This window comes from Nycticebus coucang, chromosome 14, assembly GCF_027406575.1.
Source record: "Nycticebus coucang isolate mNycCou1 chromosome 14, mNycCou1.pri, whole genome shotgun sequence".
NCBI classification, from domain to species: domain Eukaryota; kingdom Metazoa; phylum Chordata; class Mammalia; order Primates; family Lorisidae; genus Nycticebus; species Nycticebus coucang.
The window spans coordinates 71845144-71872947 of NC_069793.1; the positions used below are offsets into that span (position 1 = coordinate 71845144).

The window sequence follows — 27804 nt, forward strand, 5'->3', positions numbered from 1 at the left end:
AAACATACTATAGATTTTTACAACTAATGACATTAAATATATTATCATTCCATAACTATTTAAAAAGTCAAAATGTATTCTTACTTTTTATTATGGCTAATTTTATAAAGCAAAGAGAAAAAAAAAATAAGAGAAAAAAGGGGAAAAGTAAACCAGGAGCATTAAATAAGCAACTAAAGTTAAGGGTGAAAAAAGAACAGAAGACAAGACTGGCTGCAGAGATCAGAATGACAGAGACAAGACAGAAGAGACAGGTGAGGGCTGCGATGGAGAGCTTCTCTAGACCTCCACATCACTCAGAGCCCGTCCTGCACTCTTTCTTTCTGATAGCCTAAACCAAAGTACTCTGAGCCTCCTGGTCTGCCAAGCTGGCTTTTCCTTGCCTGTTCACACCACCGCTATACTTTCTTCCCAGTAAGCTTTTCCTCCCAGGAGCCTCCTGACCAGTATTTAAATTGACAGTAGAGCTGATATTGCTATGTAGTGCTCTAGGCCTCATCCTCTCAGTTATTTCAAAACAAAACAAAACAAAACAAAATACTTACATATGTTACGTTAGGAACAACTCATGACAGAAATAAGAAAGTAGGGCTGGGTGCGGTGGCTCACGCCCGTAATCCTAGCACTCTGGGAGACGGAGGCAGGAGGATTGCCTGAGTTCACAAGTTCAAGACCAGCCTGAGCAAGTGCAAGACCCCATTTCTACCAAAAATGAAAAAACTGAGGCAAGGGGATCACTTGAGCCCAAGAGTTTGAGGCTGCTGTGAGCCATGACACAATGGCACTCTGCCAAGGGTGACAAAGTGAGACTCTGTCTAAAAAAAAAAAGAAATGAGAAAGTATGTTTACAGAACACTGGGATTTTCCTTGGGAATGCTTTTTAAGAGGTGTGTTTGATAAACTTTATCATTTAAGATATTAAAAAGAGTGACGAATATAATTTAAGACAATATGCCAAAGGCTAAGTGAAATTAAACCAAGGGAAAAAATCCAGACTCTGAGATAACTAACCCCGTTATTTAGTATCTCCTCTTACTGTGTGCTGAGGGCTGTCTTCATTATCCCGCACGTAGAAAGGCTTGAGTGCTGACGGGTAATTAATGACGAAGACTGGAATGTTGCCGCAGTGCTTCACTAGGTACTTTTCGTGTTCAGTTTGTAGATCAACACCCCACTGTAATGAGAGAGAAAAACAAAGAAAAGACCAAAAGAGAAGACAGAGCTGACGCATACAATTAAGAACCCCAAAATAATCTGTGTCTGTTCCAAGGGCTTCCTTTCTTTGCGACTCAGTAATGTGTGGAGACGTCTCCTGAGGTGACACAGCTGACTAAACTAGAGAGTGACATTTGTTAACAAGAACAGCAAAAGGCCTGGAAAGATGACAGCTGAAGCCAGTAGATAAACACTGTGCTTTATGTACCCTGTCTCAGGAAGCTGCATTCAGCAGATGAACAGCACCTGCGGGAAAACAAACTACACTTCCCAAAGGGATAAAAACTGATTTTAGAATAAGAGTTATAACTAAGATTGCGTGGAGTTTTTTCCACAGTTAGTCCCGAAGTTTCAGGAAATTAAGTGACAGAAGATAATATTCCTAATACTGAGCCTAGCTTTGGCCAGATGGCTTGTCTTCGTGGATTTTTTTTTTTTTTTAATAAAAGGTTCAACTTTTATATCAGATGCTCTTTGATGAATATTTAATAATACTGTTCAATCTATTATTCGGCAAACACTATTAAATTACTGGATATAAGGGTAAGAGAAATAGTTATAATCCCTGACTTCATGACGCTTCCAGGGTAGAAGACAAACATTAAACTAAAAATCACAAAAAGAGTTCATTGATTAAAAACAAGCACAGGTTACTATAATACCTTATAAGAGGATCTTTAACTGGGGATTGAATTGGTATAAGGAACTATTTGAAGACAAAGGTATTACATTCTTAACATTACCATATTATTCCCATTTGTCTGGCAATATCCTTTTTGTTTTTAGTATAACAAAGAGACATTTTATTTAAGAACAAAGAGAAACCTTAGAGCACTTCCAAAGAGTTGGAAGTGGGTCCCTCTCATGAATGAGAAGAGGTGAGAGAGAGGCAAAGGCCATGCAGAGGCATAATATTCTCTTTCTCTCCATTTGAAATTGTTCATAGTTCTTTCACTGGTCTCTGCACCTCTGCAATATTTTAATTATAGAAGAAAAGACTGGAATAGGGATGAGGGGCCTTGCCTCTGAGACTATACACACACCCACTGATAAATCATGTGGACTCACTGGATTAGATCCTTGACAATAAAATAAAGGACTTCCTTCACAGAAATATAGAGTAGTACAGTGGTTGCTAGGGCTTGGGGGAAATGAAGAGATATTGACAAAAGGGCATAAACTTTCAGTTATAAGATGAACAAATTCTAGGGGTCTTAAATATGGTGTTGGGTGTTTACAGATGTGTTAATTTGATTGTGATAATAAAATAATCATTATACAACATATATGTATTGAAATCATCATGCTGTATGTGTTGATATATGCAATCTTTGTCAATTAAATATTTTAAAATTTTTTTAAAAAAGAATTCTTGGTAAGGCACAGTGGCAGGCACCTGCAGTCTCAGCTACTTGGGAGGCTGATGTGAAGGGTTGCTTTAGTCCAAGAATTCAAGTCCAGCTTGGGCAACAAAGTAACACACTTCTCTTTACAAAAAAAGAAATAAAGAAAAGAAAGAAAGAGTTCTTAAAAAATAAAAAAAAGCAGTGCTTTCCAACATGGTTCATAAACTAAAGGTTTCTATAAACAGTTCAACTAAAAAAGAAGAGTTTTAATATGATACCTAAACTTATTTGAGCACATAACCCTTTTTGGTTAGCACTTTTTTTTTTTTTGAGACAGAGTCTCACTATGTCACCCTGGGTAGAGTGCCGTGGTGTCACAGCTCACAGCAACCTCAAACTCTTGGGTTTAAGCAATTCTCTTGCCTCAGCCTCCCAAGTAGCTGGGACTACAGGTGCCCACCACAATGCCCAGCTATATTGTTGTTGTCATTATTGTTTAGCAGGCCCCAGCCGGGTTTGAACCTACCAGCTCCAGTGCATGTGGCCAGCGCCCTAACTGCTGAGCTATGGGAGCCGAGCCTGTTTAGCACTTTTTTTTATTACCACTTTTAAACATTACTCTGAATATACTTTGGGGAACACCGGACTAAGTGATCTCTACAGTAATATTCTATGATTACCACTCTTTTTATTTTTTTTTTTTTTGAGACGGAGCCTCAAGCTGTTGCCCTGGGTAGAGTGCTGTGGCATCACAGCTCATTAGCAACCTCCAAATCCTAGGCTCAAGCCATTCTCCTGTCTCAGCCTCCCAAGTAGCTGGGACTACAGGCACCTGCCACAATCACTGGTTATATTTTTTTGGTTGCAGCCGTCATTGTTGTTTGGCAGGCCCAGGAATTGAACCCGCCAGCTCAGGTGTATGTGGCTGGTGCCTTAGCCACTTGAGCCATAGACATTGAGCCGATTACCACTCTTTTATGGAATTTTCTTTCTTTCTTCTTCTTCTTCTTTTTTTTTTTTTTTGTTGAGACACAGCTATGGTGTTATAGCTCACCACTGGCTCAAACTCTTGGGCCTAAGTGATCTTCTTGCCTCAGCCTCCCAACTAGCCGGGACTACAGGTGCCTGCCACAACGCCTGGCTATTTTTAGAGATGGGGTCTCCCTCTGGCTCAGGCTGGTCTCAAACTCCTGAGCTCAACCAATGCATGTGCCTTGGCCTCCCAGAGTGTCAGGTTTACTCTTTTTTAGAATTTTCATCTTCCTGAACCTGGGAGAGTATAATCCTTTAATCACTGCTATTCTAAATGATTCAATTCTATGTCAAAATTAATTTTCATTTTAAGTATTTAAGTACGGTCATGCAAACATCAAACAAAGGCTGTCTACACATGAACAAATACCATATGCTAATAAGAGAAATAAGATTATTTTGAAGGATTCTTAATAAAATAAAAGTTAAGGACAAGGACAAATGAGAAAAATTTTCTGTCTCTCACACGCATATATACGTACACACAAAATACTACCTCTGGGGTGAAGGTGAAGTTCTGGGAAGCTTGTTTTAAGATCTCCACTGCTTCGGTATACGAAATGCTGGAGGGAAAGAGGGTAAACACAGAGAAAGGTCAATATCACAAGCTGCTGTTAAACTAGTCCATCTTAAACTAGAAAAAGCCTATGCCCATATCATCTGCAAAGTCATAAAGGAGTAATGAATAGTCAGAAATTGAGGCTGATCTAACCCTATGAAGAGAAGTGGCTACTCAATAACCCCCCTCCTGATCAAAGTGCAATGTACACAAAAGGAAACAGTCACTTAAACAAGTCGAGTTTTTCTCTGAATTCATGCTGTGCCCTTGGTAAGAATTAAGGTTGAAAGAACAAAAGACTTTCCTCACAGTCATCATTTAACTTATCCAACAAACATTTATTTGGCACTTACTAGGTGCTAGGCACCATTTTAGGCACTGCAGATACAGTAAACAAAAATAAAGCCCTTTTTCTTTTTTTTTTTCTTTTTTATTAAATCATAGCTGTGTACATTGATATAATCATGGGGCATCATTCACTAGCTTCACAGACCGTTTACCGAGTTTCACATACCCTTGTAAGATGCACCATAAAGCCCTTTTTCATGGAGCCAATACTCCTGTGTGTGTGTGTCTGTGTGTATGTGTGAGAGAGAGAGAGAAAAAGGAGGAGGGAAAGAGAGAGATGGCAGAGGGAGGGGAGAGACAGATAAATAGGTGGCTATCAGTGCTACGAAGAAAAAGAAAGCAGTCTGAAGCAGAAGGTGTTGAGGGTACCGTTTTAGATAAAGAAAGGCCTTGCTGAATTGGTGACATCTCCACAGAAACCTGCATCCAGTCAGGAGATGAGCCATACAGATATAATGGAAGGAGTATTCTAAGTGAAATGAGCAGCAAATACAAGGACCCCAAAGTGAAGAACAGTTTGGTTTGTCCAAGGAACCTAAAGGTCATTGTGACTGAAGCGTACTGAACAAGAGGAAGAATACCAGGAAATTACACAGGAAAGGCAGTCAGAATTTGGATCATATAGATTTTTTCAGGCCACAGTAGAGGTTTAGTATATTCTAAGAATTAGAAGGCCAGGAGTGTTGGCTCAAACCTGTAATGTTAGCACTCTGGGAGACCAAGGAGGGTGGATCCCTTGAGCTCAGGAGTTGGAGACCAGCCTGAGTAAGAGTGAGACCCTATCTCTACTGAAAACAGAAAAACTAGCCGGGTGTTGTGGTGGATGCCTATAGTCCCGGCTACTGGGGAGGCTGAGGCAAGATCAGCTGAGCCAATGAGATTGAGGTTGCTATAAGCTATGATGATGTCACGGCTCTCTGCCCTGGATAACAGATGAGACTTTGTCTCAAAAAAATAAAAACATTTAAAGAAAGACTCTTTAAGAAAAGTATTACTGCTTCTCTCAGTAAGACACCCTTACATCCAAAGTAAGCCAAACTAAGGATTTGTTTTAATTTAACTATGTGAAGAGGTAATATATAACATAGTTTAAAAAAATCAGGATGAATCAAAGAATATACATCCCCCTTTCATCCTGGTGCTACGCCACCCAGTTCCTCTCCTTTACATAATTACTGCTTTCTTGAATATCCTTCCAGAGGAATGAATATATACAGTCATATATATGTGTATAGACATGTACATCTGCATATATGTATATTCATATGTATCGATATATATGTAAGCAAATATTAATATACAGCTTCCCTGCTTTTTTATAAGTGTCAGCCATAACATATATACTATGTACATTCTTTTCTGCCTTATTTTACTTGGTAATATACCTTTCAGATTTTTCTATGAATATGTAGTATATGAAAAATTTGTCCATTTTTTGTATTACATAATATTCCATTTTGTGGATGTACAGTAATTAATTTAGCCAAATGATTTAATGATATTTCATATTTCTAATCTTTTGCTACTACAAATCACGACTAAATATACCTAATTAATGCTACTACAAATAATTCTTATACACTAATTTTACACATGAAAAGTAAAATTGTTGGGATCAATAATTTGCAACCTTTATATTTTCTGCAAGATTTTGCCAAAGGTATTGCTCCTTTTTAGATAGGGTTATACCAATTTATGCCTACCAGTAACATACGAAAATGTCAGTTTCCTTGTAAACTGCAGGGAAAGTACTGTGATGGTATTTTGGATGATTAAAAAAAGGTAGTGGCCAGGTATGGTGGCTCATACCTGTAATCCTAGCACTCTGGGAGTTCAAAGCAGGTCTACTGCTTGAACTAAGAAGTTCGAGACCAGCCCGAGGAAGAGTTGAGACCTTACCTCTACTAAAATTAGAGAAACTAGCCAAGTGTCATGGTGGGTACCTGTAGTCCCAGCTAATCTGGAGGCTTAAGCCCAAATTTTTTTTTTTTTTTTGTTTGTTTGTTTTTTGAGACAGAGCTTCAAGCTGTCACCCTGGGTAGAGTGCCATGCCATCACAGTTCACAGCAACCTCCAAATCCTGGGCTTAAGTAATTCTCTTGCCTCGGCCACCCAAGTAGCTCGGACTACAGGCACCCGGCACAATGCCCGGCTATGTTTTGGTTGCAGTTGTCATTGTTTGGCAGGCCCGGGCTAGATTTGAACCCACCAGCTCTGGTTATGTGGCTGGCGCCTTAGCTGCTTGAGCTTCAGGCCCTGAGCCTAAGCCCAAGAGTTTGAGGTTGCTGTGAGTTTGAGCTATGATGCCACGGCACTCTACCAATGCTGACAGAGTAATACTCCGTCTCATTAAAAAAAAAACTTTCCTATAACTGGAAACAAGTTGTATTGTATCTTACAGGGCAAGTCCCCAAATTTGTTTTGAATGATAGGCTTTTTCAAAGATGAAAATTCCACTCAAATTAAAATCTAGTATTAAATAAAAGTAATGATGGTGGTGTTGGTAGTAGGAGTAATGATAATTTTTAAATTAGCACACTACAGCTGGGAAATGGAAGCTTAGTCAAAGATCACTCATGTTAAGTCAGCAGTAAACCCTGATCTGCTTACTACGCAGTAAGCTTTTACCCGCCAAGATAATATCTAAAATGCCTGAAGTTTCACATGGTTAATCAAAATAAAAAATAATAGGCTATGGGTTCTTCCTCTGACTACGACTTTCTAGCTATGTAAGTCACTTCAACCTAGCAAAAGTGGGTTATTAATTTTTGTAATATCTTATACAAATGTTTAAAAATTAAGCCTTTGTACTTGTAGAAATAAGGTGATTGGTCTTGTTGAATAGTAATTTTCTGTGTAGACATTCTATTGTTCTATTACATCAATTACTTGGTATAATCTCCCAATTACACTAAGAAATATAAGAGCAGGGCGGCGCCTGTGGCTCAGTCGGTAAGGCGCCGGCCCCATATACGGAGGGTGGCGGGTTCTAAACCCGGCCCTGGCCAAACTGCAACCAAAAAATAGCTGGGCGTTGTGGCGGGCGCCTGTAGTCCCAGCTACTCGGGAGGCTGAGCAAGAGAATCGCTTAAGCCCAGGAGTTGGAGGTTGCTGTGAGCTGTGTGAGGCCATGGCACTCTACCAAGGGCCATAAAGTGAGACTCTGTCTCTAAAAAAAAAAAAAAAAAAAAAAAAAAAAAGAAATATAAGAGCAGTCAAAATTGGAAGCAGGAGAATTTTGTACCATTGTTACGTTACTATGTTATTATTAAGAAAAAACGACTCTCCTGCATAAACAGCTCTTGTTATTCCAAATCTCCCACCCGACTCCCCTCACACCTTAATTTTGGACAAAACTTTCATGTTCAAATTATAGTTCTGACACTGGATATTGTTAATGGTGTTCAACTCTCTCTACTAAGTATATTCCTTAAAAGGTATGAGAGTATTATTTCTTCTCCTTTCCAGAAACTGTATCCAAAGTGCTTTGAGAAAAGGAGAAAAAGACAATGGCATGATACAGAATCAAACTACCTTCACATTTAAAATTTTTCATCGTTGAATAAAGAAAATTCATTATTTTGAAGCTCTTGGAGCAAACTGCTAAGCTAAAGAGATCACCATTGTTATTCTTTCTTTCAAATTCACACAGACAGATACATGAAGAGCAAATAAAAAGGTAAGCACTCTGTAGTTTCAAAACCTAATACTATAAAAGGAAATATAAAGTAACTGAACTCTTTCTATTTGACAAAGGCTAAATTCAATTACTACATAAATTTCTTTCTTTTTTTTTAGAGACAGAGTCTCACTTTGTCATCCTTGGTAGAGTGTCGTAGCGTCACAGCTCACAACAACCTCCAGCTCTTGGGGTTAGGAGATTCTCTTGCCTCAGCCTCCCGAGTAGCTGGGACTACAGGAACCCGCCACAATGCCCGGGTATTTTTTTGTTGCAGTTTGACCGTGACTGGGTTTGAACCTGCCATCTTTGGTATATGGGGCTGGTGCCCTACTCAATGAGTCACAGGCACCGCCCACTACATACATTTCTTAAACAGTTTATTTTCACATAAAACATTTTTAACAAGTACTTAAGAATAAACTGAAATATATTTATTCAAAAGAACACATGTGGCGGTATCTCTATACAGATTCAATAATTAATAATTCAGTCTGTATAAAGGATAACTTTGTTTTGCTATCTGCCTGTCTATTCCTTTAGCTTTACATTTTAAAGGATTATATCAAAGGTAGATTCAGCCACATCTATATTTTCAGCCATTTCACAGTCTATCCTTAAAGGGCATGAAGCACAGAATGGTGCTAGAGTGGGTACCACTACATAAACTATTCTTCAATTTTTTACTTCTGATATTAATTCAATAATCATTGCCACATTATCACCACCTCACTATGCTTTTAGAGGGCACCCATAGCATTTCTTTTTTTTTTTTTTTGTAGAGACAGAGTTTCACTTTATGGCCTTCTGTAGAGTGCCGTGGCCTCACACAGCTCACAGCAACCCCCAACTCCTGGGCTTAAGCGATTCTCTTGGCTCAGCCTCCTGAGTAGCTGGGACTACAGGTGCCTGCTATTTTTTGGTTGCAGTTTGGCCAGGGCTGGGTTTGAACCCACCACCCTCGGTATATGGGGCTGGCGCCTTACCGACTGAGCCACAGGCGCCGCCCAGCATTTCATTTTTTAAATTTGAAACAATTTTTAATTAATTTTTTTATAGATGAGGTTTCACTGGAATGCAGGGGCATAATCATAGCTCACTGCAGCCTCCAACTCTGGGGCTCAAAGGATCCTCCTGCCTCAGCTTCCTAAGTAGCTGTGCCTGTCTGGCTAATTTTTTCTTTCATTCATTCATTCATTTATTTATTTATTTTGAGACAGAGCCTCAAGCTGTTGCCCTGGGTAAGAGTGCTGTGGCATCACAGCTCACAGCAACGTCCAACTCCTGGGCTCAAGCAATTCTCCTGCCTCTGCCTCCCAAGTAGCTGGGACTATAGGCATCCGCCACAACGCCCAGCTATTTCCTGGTTGCAGCTGTTATTGTTGTTTGGTGGGCCCAGGCTGGATTCAAAACCGCCAGCTCAGGTGTATGTGGCTGGCGCCTTACCCACTTGAGCCATAGGCACCAAGCCTCGTTCATTTTTTAAATAAGAGGGAGTCCTGCTATGTCGCCCAGGCTGGTCTTGAGGTCCTAAACTGAGGAAATCCTCCCCAGTGGCTGGGATTGCAAGTGTGAGCCACAATGTCCTGCATCTTCTTAATAATTTTTCTTTTTTTTGAGATAGAGTCTCAAACTGTCACCCTGGGTAAAGTATTGTGGCGTCATAGTTCACAGCAACCTCCTATTTGGGCCCAAGTGATCCTCTTACCTCAGTTTTTCTATTTTTGGTAGAGATAGGGGTCTCACATTTTTACTCAGGCTGGTCTTGAACTCATGAGCTCTGGCAATCCACTCTCCTTGGCCTCCCAGAGCACTAGGATTACAGGCGTGAGCCACCACATAAGCCTCAATTTTCTTTTTTAAGAGATGGGGTGTTACAGATGCTATAACATGCATGTCTGACTTAAAAAATCTAAAATCAGGCTCGGCGCCTGTGGCTCAAGCGGCTAAGGCGCCAGCCACATACACCTGAGCTGGCGGTTTCGAATCCAGCCTGGGCCCACCAAACAACAATGACGGCTGCAACCAAAAAATAGCCGGGCATTGTGGCGGGCACCTTCGGTCTCAGCTACTTGGAAGGTGGAGGCAGGAGAATCACTTGAGTCCAGGAGTTGGAGGTTGCTGTGAGCTATGATGCCACAGCACTCTACCCAGGGTAACAGCTTGAGGCTCTGTCTCAAAAACAAACAAACAAACAAACAAAAAAAAAACTAAAGTCAATCAGTCTCTCCCTTCCTTCCAACAACACAAGGATTAATACACTTCAATTATGAACCTATCACTGGTTTTACACGCTATTGCCGCCTAGTATTTTAGTCCAAAGTTAAGTTATTTTCTTTTAACAATGTGAAGAGGGCCAGGTGCCATGGCTCATGCCTATAATCCCAGCATGTCTGGGAAGCCGAGACAGGTGGATTGCTTGAGCTCACGAGTTCGAGACCAGCCTGAGCAAGAGTGAAGAGCCTGTCTTTAAAAAAATAGCTGGGTGTTGTGGCAGGTGCCTGTAGTTCTAACTACTTGGGAGGCTGAGGCAAGAGGATCGCTTGAGCCCAAGTGTTTGAGGTTGCTATGAGTTATGATGCCATGGCAGTTTATCAGAGACAAGAAAGTGAGACTGTCTCAAAAACAAAAAACAATGTGAAAATATTATCATTCTGTTGTCATTTTTGTTATTTGAACTTCCCGAGGATCTGATGTGTTATGTTTGCTGTTCTTGGCTATGGAAGGTTGTTTCTCCAGGTGTTTCTGGAGTTTAGACTGTGAGATTATTATTATTATTATTTTTTTTTTTGTAGAGACAAAGTCTCACTGTACCGCCCTCGGTAGAGTGCCATGACGTCACACAGCTCACAGCAACCTCCAGCTCTTGGGCTTACGCGATTCTCTTGCCTCAGCCTCCCGAGCAGCTGGGACAACAGGCACCCGCCACAATGCCCGGCTATTTTTTTGTTGCAGTTTGGCCGGGGCTGGGCTTGAACCCACCACCCTCGGTATACGGGGCCGGCACCCTACTCACTGAGCCACAGGCACCGCCTGTGAGATTATTTTCATCCATTTGTTTTTGAGAATCTTGTGTCACCTGGGCTGAGGGTTTTGTATTTGCTTCTACAGGTACTCCAGGGTTATCTCCAATCCAACACAACTTTTTAATTTAATGTTCTGGCATGAGGATTCTTAGACTACACAGGAACCATAAATTCAAACTGTAGGTTCACTTAAGTGTAGACTGGCTGCAAATTCTCAGTGAAGACTATTTTCTTTGCCTCTATCCTGAAGTTCAGGCTAAAGTAGATACAATTTTTTGTAAACTCCCTATGCTGGCTGGCTCGTTTGCTTGTTTTCTAGATAGCCCTCTCATTAAGGATGCATATGGACAGTTCTGTCTTTGTGCATATGTACATGTGTATTTCTGGGGATACTTCAATTCTAATCCATTATGCTTAAGTCTACTCTTACACCCTCTCCAGGCTTTTAAAATCTCTGGTTTCAAACACTGGAAAAACACGCTTTCTCTCCCCATCCTCCCAGTGATAATTCTCAGCATCTTGTCAATTATGCACATCACTCTGGTATTTGGTTCCTTCTTCAATTCTAGCCCCTGGAACCTCTCTTACTCTCTAGTGAACTCAAGAATGCATTAAAGGATTTTATAAAATCTTAATTTTATCATTTTTAGATGTTTGCAGCAGGAATGTTTTCAAATTATCTGCTCTAACACATTGCTCCAAACAGTGTGGTCATTTGATCCTTTTAATGATGTAAGACAGGCAAGGTTTTTGGTTTTTTTTGGTAAAGACAGAGTCTTACTTTATCGTCCTCGGTAGAGCACTGTGGCATCACACAGCTCACAGCAACCTCCAACTCCTGGCCTTAGGTGATTCTGGCTACTCCCGAGTAGCTGGGACTACAGGCGCCCTCCACAACACCTGGTTATTTTTTGTTGCAGTTTGGCCAGGACCAGGTTTGAACCTGCCACCCTCGGTATATGGGGCCAGCGCCCTACCCACTGAGCCACAGGTGCTGCCCAATAGGCAAGGTATTTTTAATAGATGAGGAAACAAGAGTTCAGAAAATTAAAGGATTTATTATTAAGTTCATAGTTACAATTATTCATGTACATATTTAGCTGCTTATCTTTTTCTCCAGATTTTAAATTCCACAACGGGATGAATTAATATCTGTTTTCACGAGTGAATTCTCAACACCTATCACAGTGACTAATACACAATAGGAAGCCAGTAAATATTTGTTGAAAGTGTTAATTTGGCCAGGCATAGTACTTCATGCTTCCCACTTTGGGAGGCCAAGGTGGGAGAATCACTTGAGGCTAGGAGTTTGAGACCAGCCTAAGCAACAGAGCAAGACTTTAACTCTAAAAACAAACAAACAAACAAAAAAACCAAATAGAGGAAATTGGCCAGAGGTGGCAGCAAGCAATGATAGTCTCAGCTCCTCAGGCAGCTGAGACAGTGAGATGCTTGAGGCTGCATTGAGCTATGATGATCCCACTGTGCTCCTGCACCTTAGCCTTGGCAATAGAGTGAGACCTTTTCTCAAGAAAAAAAAAAAAACAAAGAAAGAAAGAAAAATACGAATCCATTCATTAATAGCTAGAAAATGACAGAGCCAGCATTAGAATCCAGGTCCTCTGAATTATAGTATACCACACTCAGTGACTAAAGTAAATAGTGATATGAGTCATAAGAAATCTAGGACCTAGTCTGAAGAATGCCATGACTGCCATAGTTATGAGTCATGAGAAATCTAGGACCTAGTCTGAAGAATACCATGACTGCCATAGTTATGAGTCATGAGAAATCTAGGACCTAGTCTGAAGAATGCCAGGACTGCCATCGTTATGAGTCATGAGAAATCTAGGACCTAGTCTGAAGAATGCCATGACTGCCATCGTTATGAGTCATGAGAAATCTAGGACCTAGTCTGAAGAATGCCAGGACTGCCATCGTTATGAGTCATGAGAAATCTAGAACCTAGTCTGAAGAATGCCATGACTGCCATCGTTATGAGTCATGAGAAATCTAGGACCTAGTCTGAAGAATGCCATGACTGCCATCGTTATGAGTCAGGAGAAATCTAGGACCTAGTCTGAAGAATGCCAGGACTGCCGCAGTTATGAGTCATGAGAAATCTAGGACCTAGTCTGAAGAATGCCATGACTGCCGTAGTTATGAGTCATGAGAAATCTAGGACCTAGTCTGAAGAATGCCATGACTGCCATCGTTATGAGTCATGAGAAATCTAGGACCTAGTCTGAAGAATGCCACGACTGCCATAGTTACTCAAAGTCATTTATTCTTTCCGTTGGTCACTCAATAAAAATTTAATTTGGTGCCAAAGGCACAGTGTTAGGCACTGTGGTGCTGTATTTTGCCATGTATAATGAGCTCCTGTGTATAATATGCACCCATGTTTTTTTCCCCAAACTTTCAGGAAAAAAATTCTTTTGTTTTACTTTTTTTTATGTTGTTTGAGACAGAGTCCCATTATGTTGCCCTTGGTAGAGTGTTGTGGCGTTACAGCTCACAGCAACCTCAAGCTCTTGGGCTTAAGAGATTCTCTTGCCTCAGCCTCCCAAGTAGCTGGGACTACAGGTGACCCCACAGTGGTTGGCTATTTTTGTTGCAGTTGTCATGGTTGTTTTAGCTGGCCTGGGCTGGTGTATGTGGCTGGCAACTTCGGTGTATGTGGCTGGCATGATAACCACTCTGCTCTGTGTGCCAAGCCTGTTTTACCCTTTAAATTTGATTTTGGGGCAGCGCCTGTGGCTCAAGGAGTAGGGCGCCGGTCCCATATGCCAGAGGTAGCAGGTTCAAACCCAGCCCTGGCCAAAAACCAAAAAAAAAAAAAAAAAAATTTGATTTTGTATTTGTTTATGTTGAGTTTTTTTATTATAAAGGAATTTTAGCTTTTATTTTTTAACATATTATGGAATAATAAATTTTATTACAAAACATAAGAACAGATACAAGGTACAAGAAATTCTATGTGCTGGCAACAAATTTATGATATGTACACATCATGCAAGGCTAAGAGCTCTTCATTACTGTCAACATCAGAACTATCATCTTCAATTTCTACATTACTTTCCTCATCCCCGTACATTTCATTATCCTTAATGCCAGCCATAGCATTGCTGATGCCATACTTTTTGGTTTAATATTTATTTATTTTAGTTATTATTATCATTATTTTTGGAGACAGAATCTTACTTGTCACCTTGGCTAGACTGACATGGCATCAGTGTTGCTCACAGCAATGTAAAGACTCCTGGGCTGAAGTGATCCTCTTGCCTCAGCCTCTGAAGTATGTGGGACGATAGGCGCCTACCACAATGCCCAGCTAGTTTTACTATTTTTAGTAGAGACTGGGCCTCACTCTTGCTCACGCTGGTCTCAAACTCCTAAGTTCAAGCATTCAAACTGCCCTGGCCTCCCAGAGTGGTAGGATTATAGGCATCAGCCACTGTGCCCAGCCTGATGCCATTTTTTTTTTTTTTTCAGACAGAGCCTCAAGTTGTCGCCCTGGGTAGAGTGCCGTGGCATCACAGCACACAGCAACCTCCAACTTTTGGGCTTAAGCGATTCTCTTGCCTCCGCCTCCCAAGTAGCTGGGACTACAGGTGCCCGCCAAATGCCTGGCTATTTTTTTGGTTGTAGTTGTCATTGTTGTTTGGCAGGCCGGGGCTGGATTTGAACCTGACAGCTCTGGTGTATGTGGCTAGCGCCTCAGCTGCTTGAGCTACAGGCGCCAAGCCTGATGCCAATTTTTTAAACATTTCACAACCACTTCCTTCTTGACACCTGATCTCAGGATGCAATCACAAACGTGGGTGATGAAGGTTTTCTTGATTCTGCCTGCAGGTGTTAAATCATTATCAGCTGACTGCTTGCACAACATCTACTTTCTTCATTAAGGCCTTAGGCTTGTTTACCAACACATCAAGAGGCTGCTGTTAGCTTGTTAGCCCACAGTATCACAGCAGGTTAGGTTTTCAAGTCCACTGAGATTGCTTTTGCACTTTATATAATACGGGCTTGATCAAAAACAAGCAAAGCTGGTTTGTGTTAAGCAATACTCTAGGCCTTTGTGATGAGACTTTGTTAAATCTTTTTCATGAAGCCATCCTTTTTTAAAATTTTTTTATTTTATTATTAAATTATAGCTGTGTAGATTAATGCGATCGTGGGGCACCATACACTGGTTTTATAGAACATTTGACATACTTTCATCACACTGGTTAACATAGCCTTCCTGGCATTTTCTTAGTTATTGTGTTAAGACATTTATATTCTACATTTACTAAGCTTCACATGGACCCTTGTAAGATGCACCGTAGGTGTAATCCCACTAATTACCCTCCCTCCGTCCATCCTCCCCCCCCACCTCTCCGTCTTCCCTTTCCCCATATTCTTAGGTTATAACTGGGTTATAGCTTTCACATGAAAGCCATAAATTAGTTTCATAGTAGGGCTGAGTATATTGGATACTTTTTCTTCCATTCTTGAGATATTTCCATACATCCATCCTTTCTCATACATGTGGATAATAAATCCACTTGGAATCTTTTCTTTTGGAAACATTTCTCTTTTAAAGATGATTACAGGTAGTAGCTTTGTCCCATCTGCACAATAGGCCAGAACAACAGTGAAACATACCATGTCCACTAGTTTTAATAGGTGTGGTCTTTGCTTCTTTGACATCCACAGTTCTATTGGATGGCGCAGCAAATGCGAGTGGGACCTAATCCATATTGGTGATTTACGACAGCTCCGTTGTCTTTCAAAGATTGATAACATAAGAATGGAATTCCAAAACTTGATTCTCATTGGCTGCTAGAAGTTTGGGGGCAAGTTTGTTTATGTCCTCCTGCTCAAACCTTCTGTCTGCATAAAGTTAAAGCACCACTTAGGTGTCTCTGGGAGATCATTAAGGTTTTTTTCTTGTGCAATCCTTTTACCCTCTTCCTGTGTCATCTGGTTGAAACAGAGATCCCAGTTTGACACTGCTCTACAATCCAGGTTTTCACTTCCTGCTCCAACTCCAGCCACTCTGGAGGTTTCTTCACATTGGCTTCTTTTACTTCTTTTTTCTTTTTTGAGACAGAGCCTCACTTTGTTGCTCTAGTCTAGAGTGCAGTGGTGTCATAGCTCACAGAAACCTGAAACTCTTGGGCTCAAGCGATCCTCTTTCCTTAGCCTCCCGAGTAGCTGGCAATACAGGCATTGTCGCACAATGCCTGCCTAGTTTTTCTATTTTTAGTAGAGATGGGGTATCACTCTTGCTTGGGCTGGTCTCAAACTCCTGAGCTCCAGTATTACATGCACCTCTGCCTCCCAGAGTCGGGGATTACAGGTGTGAGCCACTGTGCCTGGCCCTGCCTTCCTCTGTTTCAGCATCTAGAGCAGCTTGTCTTCGTGTCACCTCCACAATCTGAGGACACTCTCTGTGGGAGGAGGTTCAAAGTATCTCTCAGCAGCTCTGTTGCCAAGTTCTTTAGCATATTTAGTAACTGCTACCTTAAAGCCTGCGATTACTATATTCCAGCATATTATTTTGTATATGGATATAGTTATTGCTTTCTATAGTTGTACTTTTAGTGCATAAGCATAAATAAAAGAATTAAAAACATTTATTCAGATATGGAATTAGTATTACCCATGTATAATATACATCCCTATTTTTTCATATAAAATTTAGGCAAAAAAGTATGCATTATGTGTGGAAAGAAATACAGCAATTTAAATAAAACCTCTGACCTCACAGAGATAATACACTAAACACATAATCACCCATATAAATTTATTTAAAATTAAAACAATTTTAATTTATAAATAATAACTGTACATATTTATGGGGGATAATGTGTTTTGACATATGCATACATTGTGGTATTTAACATTATGGTAATTAATATATTCATCATCTCACATACTTCCCAAGGTTCTTTTAGTGAGAATACTTAAAATCTACTTCTTTAACTATTTTGAAATATGCATTATTATCAACCACAGTCACATTGTTAAAACTTATTACTGCTGTCCTACTGATACTTTGTACCCACTGGTCAAGTTCTTCTCAACCTTTTTCCCTTCCCCAATCCCTGGTAACCACTATCTACTCTCTGCTTTTATAAATATGACATTTTTAGATTATACATGTATAAATGAAATCATGAGATATTTGTCTTTCTGTGTGTGACTTACTTCACTTAGCATAATGTCTTCCAAGTTTATCCATATTGTTGCAAATAATACTTAGGCTGATTCCCTATCTTGGTTACTGTGAATAATATTGCAGTAAACATTGACAAGTGTAGATATATACCTGTTTGACATATTGATTTCAAATTCCTTTATTTATTTATTTTTTGCAGTTTTTGGCCAGGGCTGGGTTTGAACCTGCCACCTCCAGCATATGGGGCCGGCACCCTACTCCTTTGAGCCACAGGTGCAGCCCTAAATTCCTTTATTTATTTATTTATTTTAGGCAGAGTCTCACTCTGTCAGCCTGGGTAGAGTGCTGTGCATCATCATAGTTCACAGCAAACTCTTGGGCTTGAGCAATCCTCTTGCCTCAGCCTCCCCAGAAGCTGGCACTACAGGTGTGTACCACTATGCCCTGCTAGTTTTTCTATTTTTAGAAGAGATAAGGTCTTGCTCTTGCTCGGGCTGGTCTTTAACTTCTGAGCTCAAGCAGTCTACCTGCCTCGGCCTCCCAGAGTGCTAGGATTACAGGCTCATGAGCCACTGTACCTGGCCTAATTTCAAATTCTTTTTTTTTTTTATGTTTCCTGAAAATCTTAAATATAGGGTATTTATTATCTTTTTTATTAAATCATAGCTGTGTACATGAATGTGATCATGGGGCACCATACACTGGTTTTATAGACCGTTTGACACATTTTCATCACACTTGTTAACATAGCCTTCCTGGCATTTTCTTAAGTTATTGTGTTAAGACATTTACATTCTACATTTACTAAGTTTCACATGGACCCTTGTAAGATACACCACAAGTGTAATCCCACCAATTACCCTCCCTTCGCCCATCCTCCCCCCTCCCTCTCCCCCTTCCCCATATTCTTAGGTTATAACTGGGTTACAGCTTTCATATGAAAGCCATAAATTAGTTTCATAGTAGGGCTGAGTACACTGGATACTTTTTCTTCCATTCTTGAGATACTTTACTGAGAAGAATATGTTCCAGCTCCATCCATGTAAACATGAAAGAGGTAAAGTCTCCATCTTTCTTTCAAATTCTTTTAGCTATATACCCAGAGGTGGAACTCCTGGATCATATATCTCCGTACTGTTCTCTACAATGGCTACACTAATTTATATTCCCACTAACAATATACGAGGGTTCTAAAATTCCACATCCTTGTCAACATTTGTTATCTTGACTTTTTGATGAACATCATCCTAACAGGTATGAGGTGACATCTCATTTCAGTTTTACTTTGCACTTCCCTGATTAATGATGTTAAACATTCTTTCTCATACCTCTTGGCCTGTTGTACCTTACACAAATGTAAAAACATTTGGGACGGGTATCTGACTTCTTGGGTGCAGACTTCAGATGGGCTCTGAGGCCTGTGAGATGGGTGCCCAGTAGGGACTCAAGCCAGACAGAATTTTTGTCTGATCTTCTGCAGCAACAAGCTGGGCTTTGTGAGTGGGCTATGCCATTGGCTGGCATCTCTGATCACAGACCACTGCTGGCAGGAACATAGAGCTACCACCAAGGTCTAGCTGCTGTGAGGCCTGCTCCCTTTCTTTGTTCCTTACTGACCCCAGGAGGTCTAGCCTTGACCTTACTCCCGAGAAGTCCAAGAGAGAGATAAGAGGGGTCTTCTGAGAAGTATCCCAGAATGCTGGGCAAATGGGATAGCTGTGTCTGGCTTTCTAAATCTTTGGCTTGGGGAATCCTCTCTGTGTGGCACTGTGTTAACCTGGGGAAGGGCAAGAGGTAATCAAAATGAAACCATTCCTCTTACCCTATTAATGCAGTTTTTGTTCTGTGGTCCATGTGGGTGTTTCAGTTTTGTTCCCAAGTTCTAAGGTTTTCAAAGCGTTCTAGTCTATTGGTAGGTGCTAGTTGTACTGGGATGGGGAAGTAAAGCCTGGAACCTCCTATTCACCTTTGTTTTTGAGACAGAGTTTCACTTTGTTGCCCTCGGTAGAGTGCTGTGGCGTCATAGCTCACAGCAACCTCAAATTCTTGGGCTCAAGCGATTCTCTTGTCTCGGTCTCCTTTGTAGCTGGGACTACAGGCACCTTCCACAATGCCTGGCTATTTTGTTGTTGTTGTTTGGTTAGCAGGCTCAGGCTCGGTTCGAACCCACCAGTCTCGTTACATGTGGCTGGTGCCCTAACTGCTGAGCTGTGGGGCGCCGAGCCCTATTCACCATCTTGATGACATCAATCTCCCCATAAATTTAAACTATAACTATGATTTGTGTTATGTACAAAGAATCATGATGATGATGATGACCAAAATGGCACAGACCATGAGGTCATTTCCCAATCATAATATTTTAAGACAAGGACTCCAAAGTGTAAGAGTTAAGTGATACGTAAAGGTCACGAGGATACTGGGGGACCCATAACTACTTTACTATTAAATTTCTGGGTGCCCTGTCAAATACACAAAGTGTTTAAAAGCATGGGCTTTAAAATCAGATGAATATGAGCCTGAGTCCCCACTTTCTCTTTGAAATTGTGCTGATTCTCCATCTACAGAATGGGAATAATAACTACTCAGAGCTGTCACCAAGATAAAATGAACTACTAATATATGTAAAATGTATCACTGTCTAGCTTATAGTAAATATTTCATTTATTATATAGGAGTTGGATAATGAAATTCTTGTCTCTATTTTTTAATTACCAGCACAGATTCCTTGGGAAGCCCAAATTACTTCCTCATCTACTTAATTTTTAATTTATCAATATGTTCATGCCTGGAATGCTCTTGTAAACTCCAGACCCATATTTCAACTGCTTACTCAACACCTGCAATTGGATGTCTGAAAATCATCTCAACACGTTTGGGTTCTTGATACCTCCCCTCACTACTCTTAGGTCCTTCTCAATTTCATTTAATGGCAACTACAATTTTGTAGCTCGATCAGACAGAAAGCTTAAAGTTACTCTTGACTCCTCTGTCTCTCTTTTCTCACCCTCAGTAAATCCTATTTGCTATGTCACTAAGACATACCCACAACAGGACAATGCTCACAACCATCCTCGTCTGTATGATTAACTTTATGTATCAACTTGGCTGGGCCATGGTGCCCAGATATTTGGTCAAACGTATTCTGAATGTTTCTTGAAGGTGTTTTTTGGATGAGATTAACAATTAAATCAGTGGACTCTGAATAAAGTATATTACTCTCCATAATGTGGGTGGGGTGCATCCAATCATTTGGAGGCTTTACTAGAACAAAAACCAACCACCTCCTGAGAAAGAAGGAATGAAGCCAGGAGACTGTCTTTGGAATGAACTGCAAACTCTTCCCCTGAGTTTCCAGCCTGCTGGCCTACAGCAACAGATTTGGAACTCAAAAAGCCTTGGTAATCCTGTGAGACAATTGCTTAAAATTAATCTCCCCGTCTTCCAAGAACCCTAATACATGATCCAAGTCATCATTAACTCTCATCTACGTGATGTAATAGTCTCCTAATTAGTTTTGTGCTCTTCAATTCTTGTCTTGCCATAACCTATACTGTGTGTATTTTTTTTAAGTTTCTTTTTTAATCAAGCCAAATTTTGATTACAAAAGCTAATATAAGTATGAATTGTAGGAATACAGGCAATAATGACTGTGTTCATTTATCTTGTCATTATTTATTAACTTACTTATTGATGAAACACTGACTATCAAGTATGAATCAGACACAAGAACTATAAGAATAATTAGAACATGGTTTTTGCCTCGAGTTTGGGCACTGTGATCAGCAGGTATGTAAACAAAAAAATTATAATACAGTGTGATAAATACAGTCAAGTAAAGTTCAAAAAAAGGTAATATCTACTTACATTAAAAAGTTGTTTTTTAGCATATGTTCTAATCTGTCCTTGGTAAGAAAAAACAGAAGAGAAAAATTTTAAAATGTAATTATATTTATTACATGTAATTAACATACTTAGAGTAGATGTATTGGGATTTCTCTACAAAACTAGTTACCTTCTGGCCAGGAGCTATGAATTTGTGACAGAGTTCAACATCTTCAGGACAATTTGAAAGAACCATCATTGTTGTAGCCTTGAAGAGTTCCTCCATAACCTAAACAAAAATGACACAGAATCACCTCACAAGTAAGCAACTTCATATGAAAAACCTGTCTACGCATCTCAATTTCTTCTGGAAAGCGGGGAATGTGTGAATTTTATATTAATACTTCTAACACTGATAGAGAAATATGTCAAATGAACAGCTATAACTGAGACTCACTTGCCCCAAAAGTTTGAGGTTGCTGTGAGCTGTGATGTCAGACACTCTACCGAGAGCAAGGCAACGAAGTGAGACTCTGTCTCAAAAAAAAAAAAAAAAAAAAGAGAAGGAGAGCAAGATGGCCGCCAAGTAACGGCTTCCTTGTATCTGGGCACCGTGAGTCTGGGGAGATAAGACTCCAGGCATCTCTGGCTGGTGGGATCTGCCTATATCATCCCTTTGAGGATACAGGGAGTCAGCGAAAGACTTCTGGACCCCAAGAGGAGGACAAAAACAGTGGAAAACTGGCAAGCAGTCATGTGTGTTCGATGGGTCTAATCCCGCCCACAGCTGTAAGTGCAGTAGCAGCGAGACTGCAAACCGGAAAGGCCTTACCTGTGAACTGTTTTGGTGTTTTTGGACTTGGCACTCAGTTGAACTGCCTTGGGGAGAGCTTGAGCGGGAGTGCAGAGAACTTTGGGCGTTGTCTGGGACCCCAGACTGAGCTACTGAGCTGGACGGACGGAGCTAATAGGGTTTGGCTGTGGGCCGCAGGGAGCCACTGTGAGAGAACTGCCCCAACAAGGTCCACCCTAGGGGTTGCAGAGCAAGGATCGGGCGGGACCTAGTAACCTAGTGACTGAGCAGCCAAAAGGCGGGGTCTGAACTGCCTTACAGCCCTAACCCTCAGGGGCAGAGTGAGACTGGTTTTGACACACTGGGTAAGTGGATGGCCACTTCACCAGTGATTCCAGTGACAAACACTTTCCTGGGAAAACTTCTGCTTAGCAAGTTTAGAAGCTTAAAGTGCCTTTTAAGAGGGCTGAAGAGAGACTTAGGGTGTCTACCCTGTGGGGTCTGAGAAATCAGCGAGGCCTCCAGTCATATCAGCATTGTAATTAACATCTCATACCCCAGAAGACCACCTGTTGCCCAGACAATATTCAACAAGAGATATATACTGCTTTGTTTTGGGTTGCTTTTTTTTTTGTTTTGTTTGTTTGTTTTTTTATTTTGATGTTGTTGTTTTGTTTTTTAATTACAACCTTTTCCGAACAGATTTTTTCTTTTCTTTCTCCAGTTTTCTAGTGTAAATACAATTTCCCACTGCTGCCTTTTTCATTATCTAGAACTTCATTTTTGCTAGTGTTTTTACCCCTATTATTTGGTTTTTCACCCAATTTTATCCTGTAAAGTTTTCTGTTTGCTTGTTTTGGTTTGATTTACAGCATTTTTGTCTTTCCTCTCTACTTGGTGGAGGTGGGGTACTGTGTCTGATCAGGTTAGCAAAGAGTTGCTGACCTCAACGGAACCACCCAACCGGGCACCCCCAGAGGTTGGGGTTTTTTAAGGTTGTGTGAGGTACCCTACTGTACACCTATATTGCTCTGTCTCCCTCTTTCTGGGCCTCTCTTCTTTTTATCAATATTCCTTTTAACTACTCCCTCTCCTTTCTCTATTTTCTTTTCGTTCTTTCCTTCTTTCTTTCATCCCCTCTTGCTTTTCAACCTTCTCATCCTTCTGGTCCTATAACCAAAAGGACTCATTGAAACCTTAGTCCACAGGCACAAAAACTTAAAGAGCAAGAGGAAGTGAAAGGAAAATTAGGGTAAGGAAACAGATACAAGAAATCACCCATGAGGATGAATCAGCAGAAAACTCCAGGCAATATGAAGAACCAGTCCAGAACAACCCCGCCAAGGGACCATGAGGTAACTACTGCAGAGGATTCCACCAATAGAGAAATGTTACAAACAAAAGAAAGGGAATTTAGAATACACATGATGAAAACAATGAAGGAAATGATGGAAACAAAGAAGGAAACTGCTAATAAAGTAGAAAATAACCAAAAGGAAATCCAAAAACAGAATCAAATAAGAGATGAATGATATGAAGAATATAGAAAGGATATAGCAGAGATGAAGGAACTGAAGCAATTAGGGAACTTAAAGATGCAATGGAAAGTATCAGCAACAGGTTAGACCATGCAGAAGAAAGAATTTCAGAGGTAGAAGACAAAGTTCTTGAGATAACTCAGATAGTAAAAGAGGCAGAAAAGAAGAGAGAGAAAGCAGAACGTTCACTGTCAGAATTACGGGACTTTATGAAGCGTTCCAACATACGAGTTATAGGAATTCCAGAAGGGGAAGAAGAATGCCCCACAGGAATGGAAGCCATACTAGAGAATAAAAGAAAATTTCCCAAATATCACCAAAGATTCTGATACACTGCTTTCAGAGGGCTATAAGACCCCGGGTCGCCTCAACTCTAACCAAGCTTCTTCAAGACACATTGTGATGAACCTGTCCAAAGTCAAGACAAAAGAAAAGATTCTGCAAGCTGCCAGAAGTAAGCACCAGTCGACCTACAGGGGAAAATCCATCAGAGTGACTGCAGACTTCTCTAATGAAACTTTCCAAGGAAGAAGACAATGGTCATCTACCTTTAATCTACTTAAACAGAACAATCTCCAGACAAGAATTTTGTACCCTGCTAAGCTAAGCTTTAAAATTGATGGACAAATCAAATCATTTATGGATATACAAACATTGAGGAAATTCGCCACAACAAGACCAGCTCTACACGAAATACTTCAACCTGTTCTACATAGCTATCATCACAATGGATCAGCAGCAAAGTAAAAACTCAGAAATTAAAGGACAGAACCTAACCTCCACACTGATGCAAAAGATAAAACTAAGCAATGGACTCTCACAAAATAAGATGAATAGAACACCACCACACTTATCAATTATCTCAATAAATGTTAATGGCTTGAATTCCCCACTGAAGAGACATAGATTGGCTGACTGGATTAAAAAACACAAGCCTTCCATTTTCTGTCTGCAAGAAACACACCTGGCTTCAAAAGACAAATTAAAGCTCCAAGTCAAGGGTTGGAAGACAATTTTTCAGGCAAATGGCATTCAGAAGACAAGAGGAGTTGCAATCTTATTCTCAGATACATGTGGATTTAAAGCAACTAAAGTCAAAACAGACAAAGATGGTCACTTTATATTGGTCAAGGGAAAAATACAACAAGAAGACGTTTGCATTCTAAATATTTATGCACCCAATTTAAATGCTCCCAGATTCTTGAAACAGACCTTACTCAGTCTGAGCAATATGATATCTGATAACCATAATAACAGGGGACTTTAACACTCCTCTTACAGAGCTGGACAGATCCTCTAAACAGAAATTAAACAAGGATATAAGACATTTAAATGAGACCCTAGTAAAACTGTGCTTGATAGACGCATATAGAACATTCCATCCCAAAGATAAAGAATATACATTCTTCTCATCACCCCATGGAACATTCTCCAAAATTGATCTTATCCTGGGACACAAAACAAACCTCAACAGAATCAAAAGAATTGAAATTTTACCTTGTATCTTCTCAGACCATAAGGCACTAAGGGTGGAACTCAACTCTAACAAAAATGTTTGACCCCACGCAAAGACATGGAAATTAAACAATCTTCTGTTGAATAACAGATGGGTGCAGGAAGAAATAAAACAGGAAATTATTAGCTTCCTTGAGCATAACAACAATGAAGACACCAAGCTACCAAAACGTGTGGGATACTGCAAAAGCAGTATTGAGAGGAAAATTTATCGCTTTAGATGCCTACATTCGAACAACAGAAAAAGAGCACATCAACAAACTCACAGCCTTCTTATGGACGTGGAAAAAGAAGAACAATCTAAGCCTAATGTCAGAAGAAGAAAAGAAATCTCCAAAATCAAATCAGAGATCAATGAAATTGAAAACAAAAGAATCATTCAGAAAATTAATGAAACAAGCAGTTGGTTTTTTGAAAAAATAAATAAAATAGATAAACCATTGGCCAGACTAACGAGGAATAGAAAAGTAAAATCTCTAGTAACCTCAATCAGAAATGATAAAGGGGAAATAACAACTGATCCCACAGAGATACAAGAGCTCATCTCTGAATACTACCAGAAACTCTATGCCCAGAAATTTGACAATGTGAAGGAAATGGATCAATATTTGGAAACACACCCTCTCCCTAGACTTAGCCAGGAAGAAATAGAGCTCCTGAACAGACCAATTTCAAGCAACGAGATCAAAGAAACAATAAAAAAATCTTCCAACCAAAAAAATGCCCTGGTCCAGATGGCTTCACACCAGAATTCTATCAAACCTTCAAGAAAGAGCTTATTCCTGTACTGCAGAAATTATTCCAAAAAATTCAAGAAGGAATCTTCCCCAACACATTCTATGAATCAAACATCACCCTGATACCTAAATCAGGAAAAGACCCAAACAAAAAGGAGAATTTCAGACCAATCTCACTCATGAATATAGATGCAAAAATTCTCAACAAAATCCTAGCCAATAGATTACAGCTTATCATCAAAAAAGTCATTCATCAGGATCAAGTAGGCTTCATCCCAGGGATGCAAGGCTGGTTTAACATACGCAAGTCCATTAACGTTATCCACCATATTAACAGAGGCAAAAATAAAGATCATATGATCCTCTCAATAGATGCAGAAAAAAGCATTTGATAAAATCCAGCATCCTTTTCTAATTAGAACACTGAAGAGTATAGGCATAGGTGGCACATTTCTTAAACTGATTGAAGCTATCTATGACAAACCCACAGCTAGTATTTTACTGAATAGACTAAAACTGAAACCTTTTCCTCCTAGAACTGGAACCAGACAAGGTTGTCCTCTGTCACCTTTACTATTCAACATAGTGCTGGAAGTTCTAGCCAATACAATTAGGCAAGACAAGGAAATAAAGGGAATCCAAATGAGAGCAGAGGAGGTCAAACTCTCCCTCTTTGCTGATGACATGATCTTATACTTAGAGAATCCCAAAGACTCAACTACGAGACTCCTAGAAGTCATCAAAAAATACAGTAATGTTTCAGGATATAAAATCAATGTCCACAAGTCAGTAGTCTTTGTATACGCCAATAACAGTCAAGATGAGAAGCTAATTAAGGACACAACTCCCTTCACCATAGTTTCAAAGAAAATGAAATACCTAGGAATATACCTAATGAAGGAGGTGAAGGACCTCTATGAAGAAAATTATGAAATCCTCAGAAAGGAAATAGCATAGGATTTTAACAAATGGAAGAACACACCATGCTCATGGATAGGCAGAATCAACATTGTTAAAATGTCTATATTTCCCAAAGCAATCTACCTATTCAATAACATTCCTATCAAAATACCAACATCATACTTTCAAGATTTGGAAAAAATGATTCTGCGTTTTGTATGGAACCAGAAAAACCCCGTATAGCTAAGGCAGTTCTTAGTAATAAAAATAAAGCTGGGGACATCAGCATACCAGATTTTAGTCTGTACTATAAAGCCATAGTGGTCAAGACAGCATGATACTGGCACAAAAATAGAGACAGACACTTGGAATCGAATAGAAAACCAAGAAATGAAACTAACATCTTACAACCACCTAATTTTCGATAAACCAAACAAGAACATACCTTGGGGGAAAGACTCTCTATTCAATAAATGGTGTTGGGAGAACTGGATATCCACATGTTAAAGACTGAAACTGGACCCACACCTTTCCCCACTCACAAAAATTGATTCAAGATGAATAAAGGACTTAAATTTAAGGCATGAAACATAAAAATCCTCCAAGAAAGCATAGGAAAAACACTGGAAGATATTGGCCTGGGGAAAGACTTCATGAAGAAGACTGCCATAGCAATTGCAACAACAAAAATAAACAAATGGGACTTCATTAAACTGAAAAGCTTCTGTACAGCTAAGGAGACAATAACCAAAGCAAAGAGACAACCTACACAATGGGAAAGGATATTTGCATATTTTCAATCAGACCAAAGCTTGATAACTAGGATCTATAGAGAACTCAAATTAATCCACACGAAAAAAGCCAACAATCCCATATATCAATGGGCAAAAGACATGAATAGAACCTTCTCTAAAGATGACAGACGAATTGCTAACACATGAAAAAATGTTCATCATCTCTATATATTAGAGAAATGCAAATCAAAACAACCCTGAGATATCATGTAACCCCAGTGAGAATGGCCCACATCACAAAATCTCAAAACTGCAGATGCTGGCGTGGATGTGGAGAGAAGTGAACACTTTTACACTGCTGGTGGGACTGCAAACTAGTACAACCTTT

At 40.0% G+C, this 27804-nt stretch overlaps 1 protein-coding gene across 3 annotated transcripts in view; it reads right to left on the reverse strand.

Moving 5' to 3' along the window:
* Positions 1 to 27804, reverse strand: part of NARS2 (asparaginyl-tRNA synthetase 2, mitochondrial) — a 188739-nt gene that overhangs the window by 40926 nt on the left and 120009 nt on the right. For 2 of the 3 annotated variants that reach the window (XM_053560068.1, XM_053560070.1), the window contains 4 exons: positions 21390 to 21488; positions 21242 to 21279; positions 4090 to 4156; positions 1037 to 1174 (listed from right to left, as the gene is read on the reverse strand). In XM_053560068.1, coding sequence (XP_053416043.1) covers positions 1037 to 1174; positions 4090 to 4156; positions 21242 to 21279; positions 21390 to 21488 — 342 coding nt within the window. The remainder of the gene's footprint in view (positions 1 to 1036; positions 1175 to 4089; positions 4157 to 21241; positions 21280 to 21389; positions 21489 to 27804) is intronic. The other variant, XM_053560069.1, reaches the window with a different exon arrangement.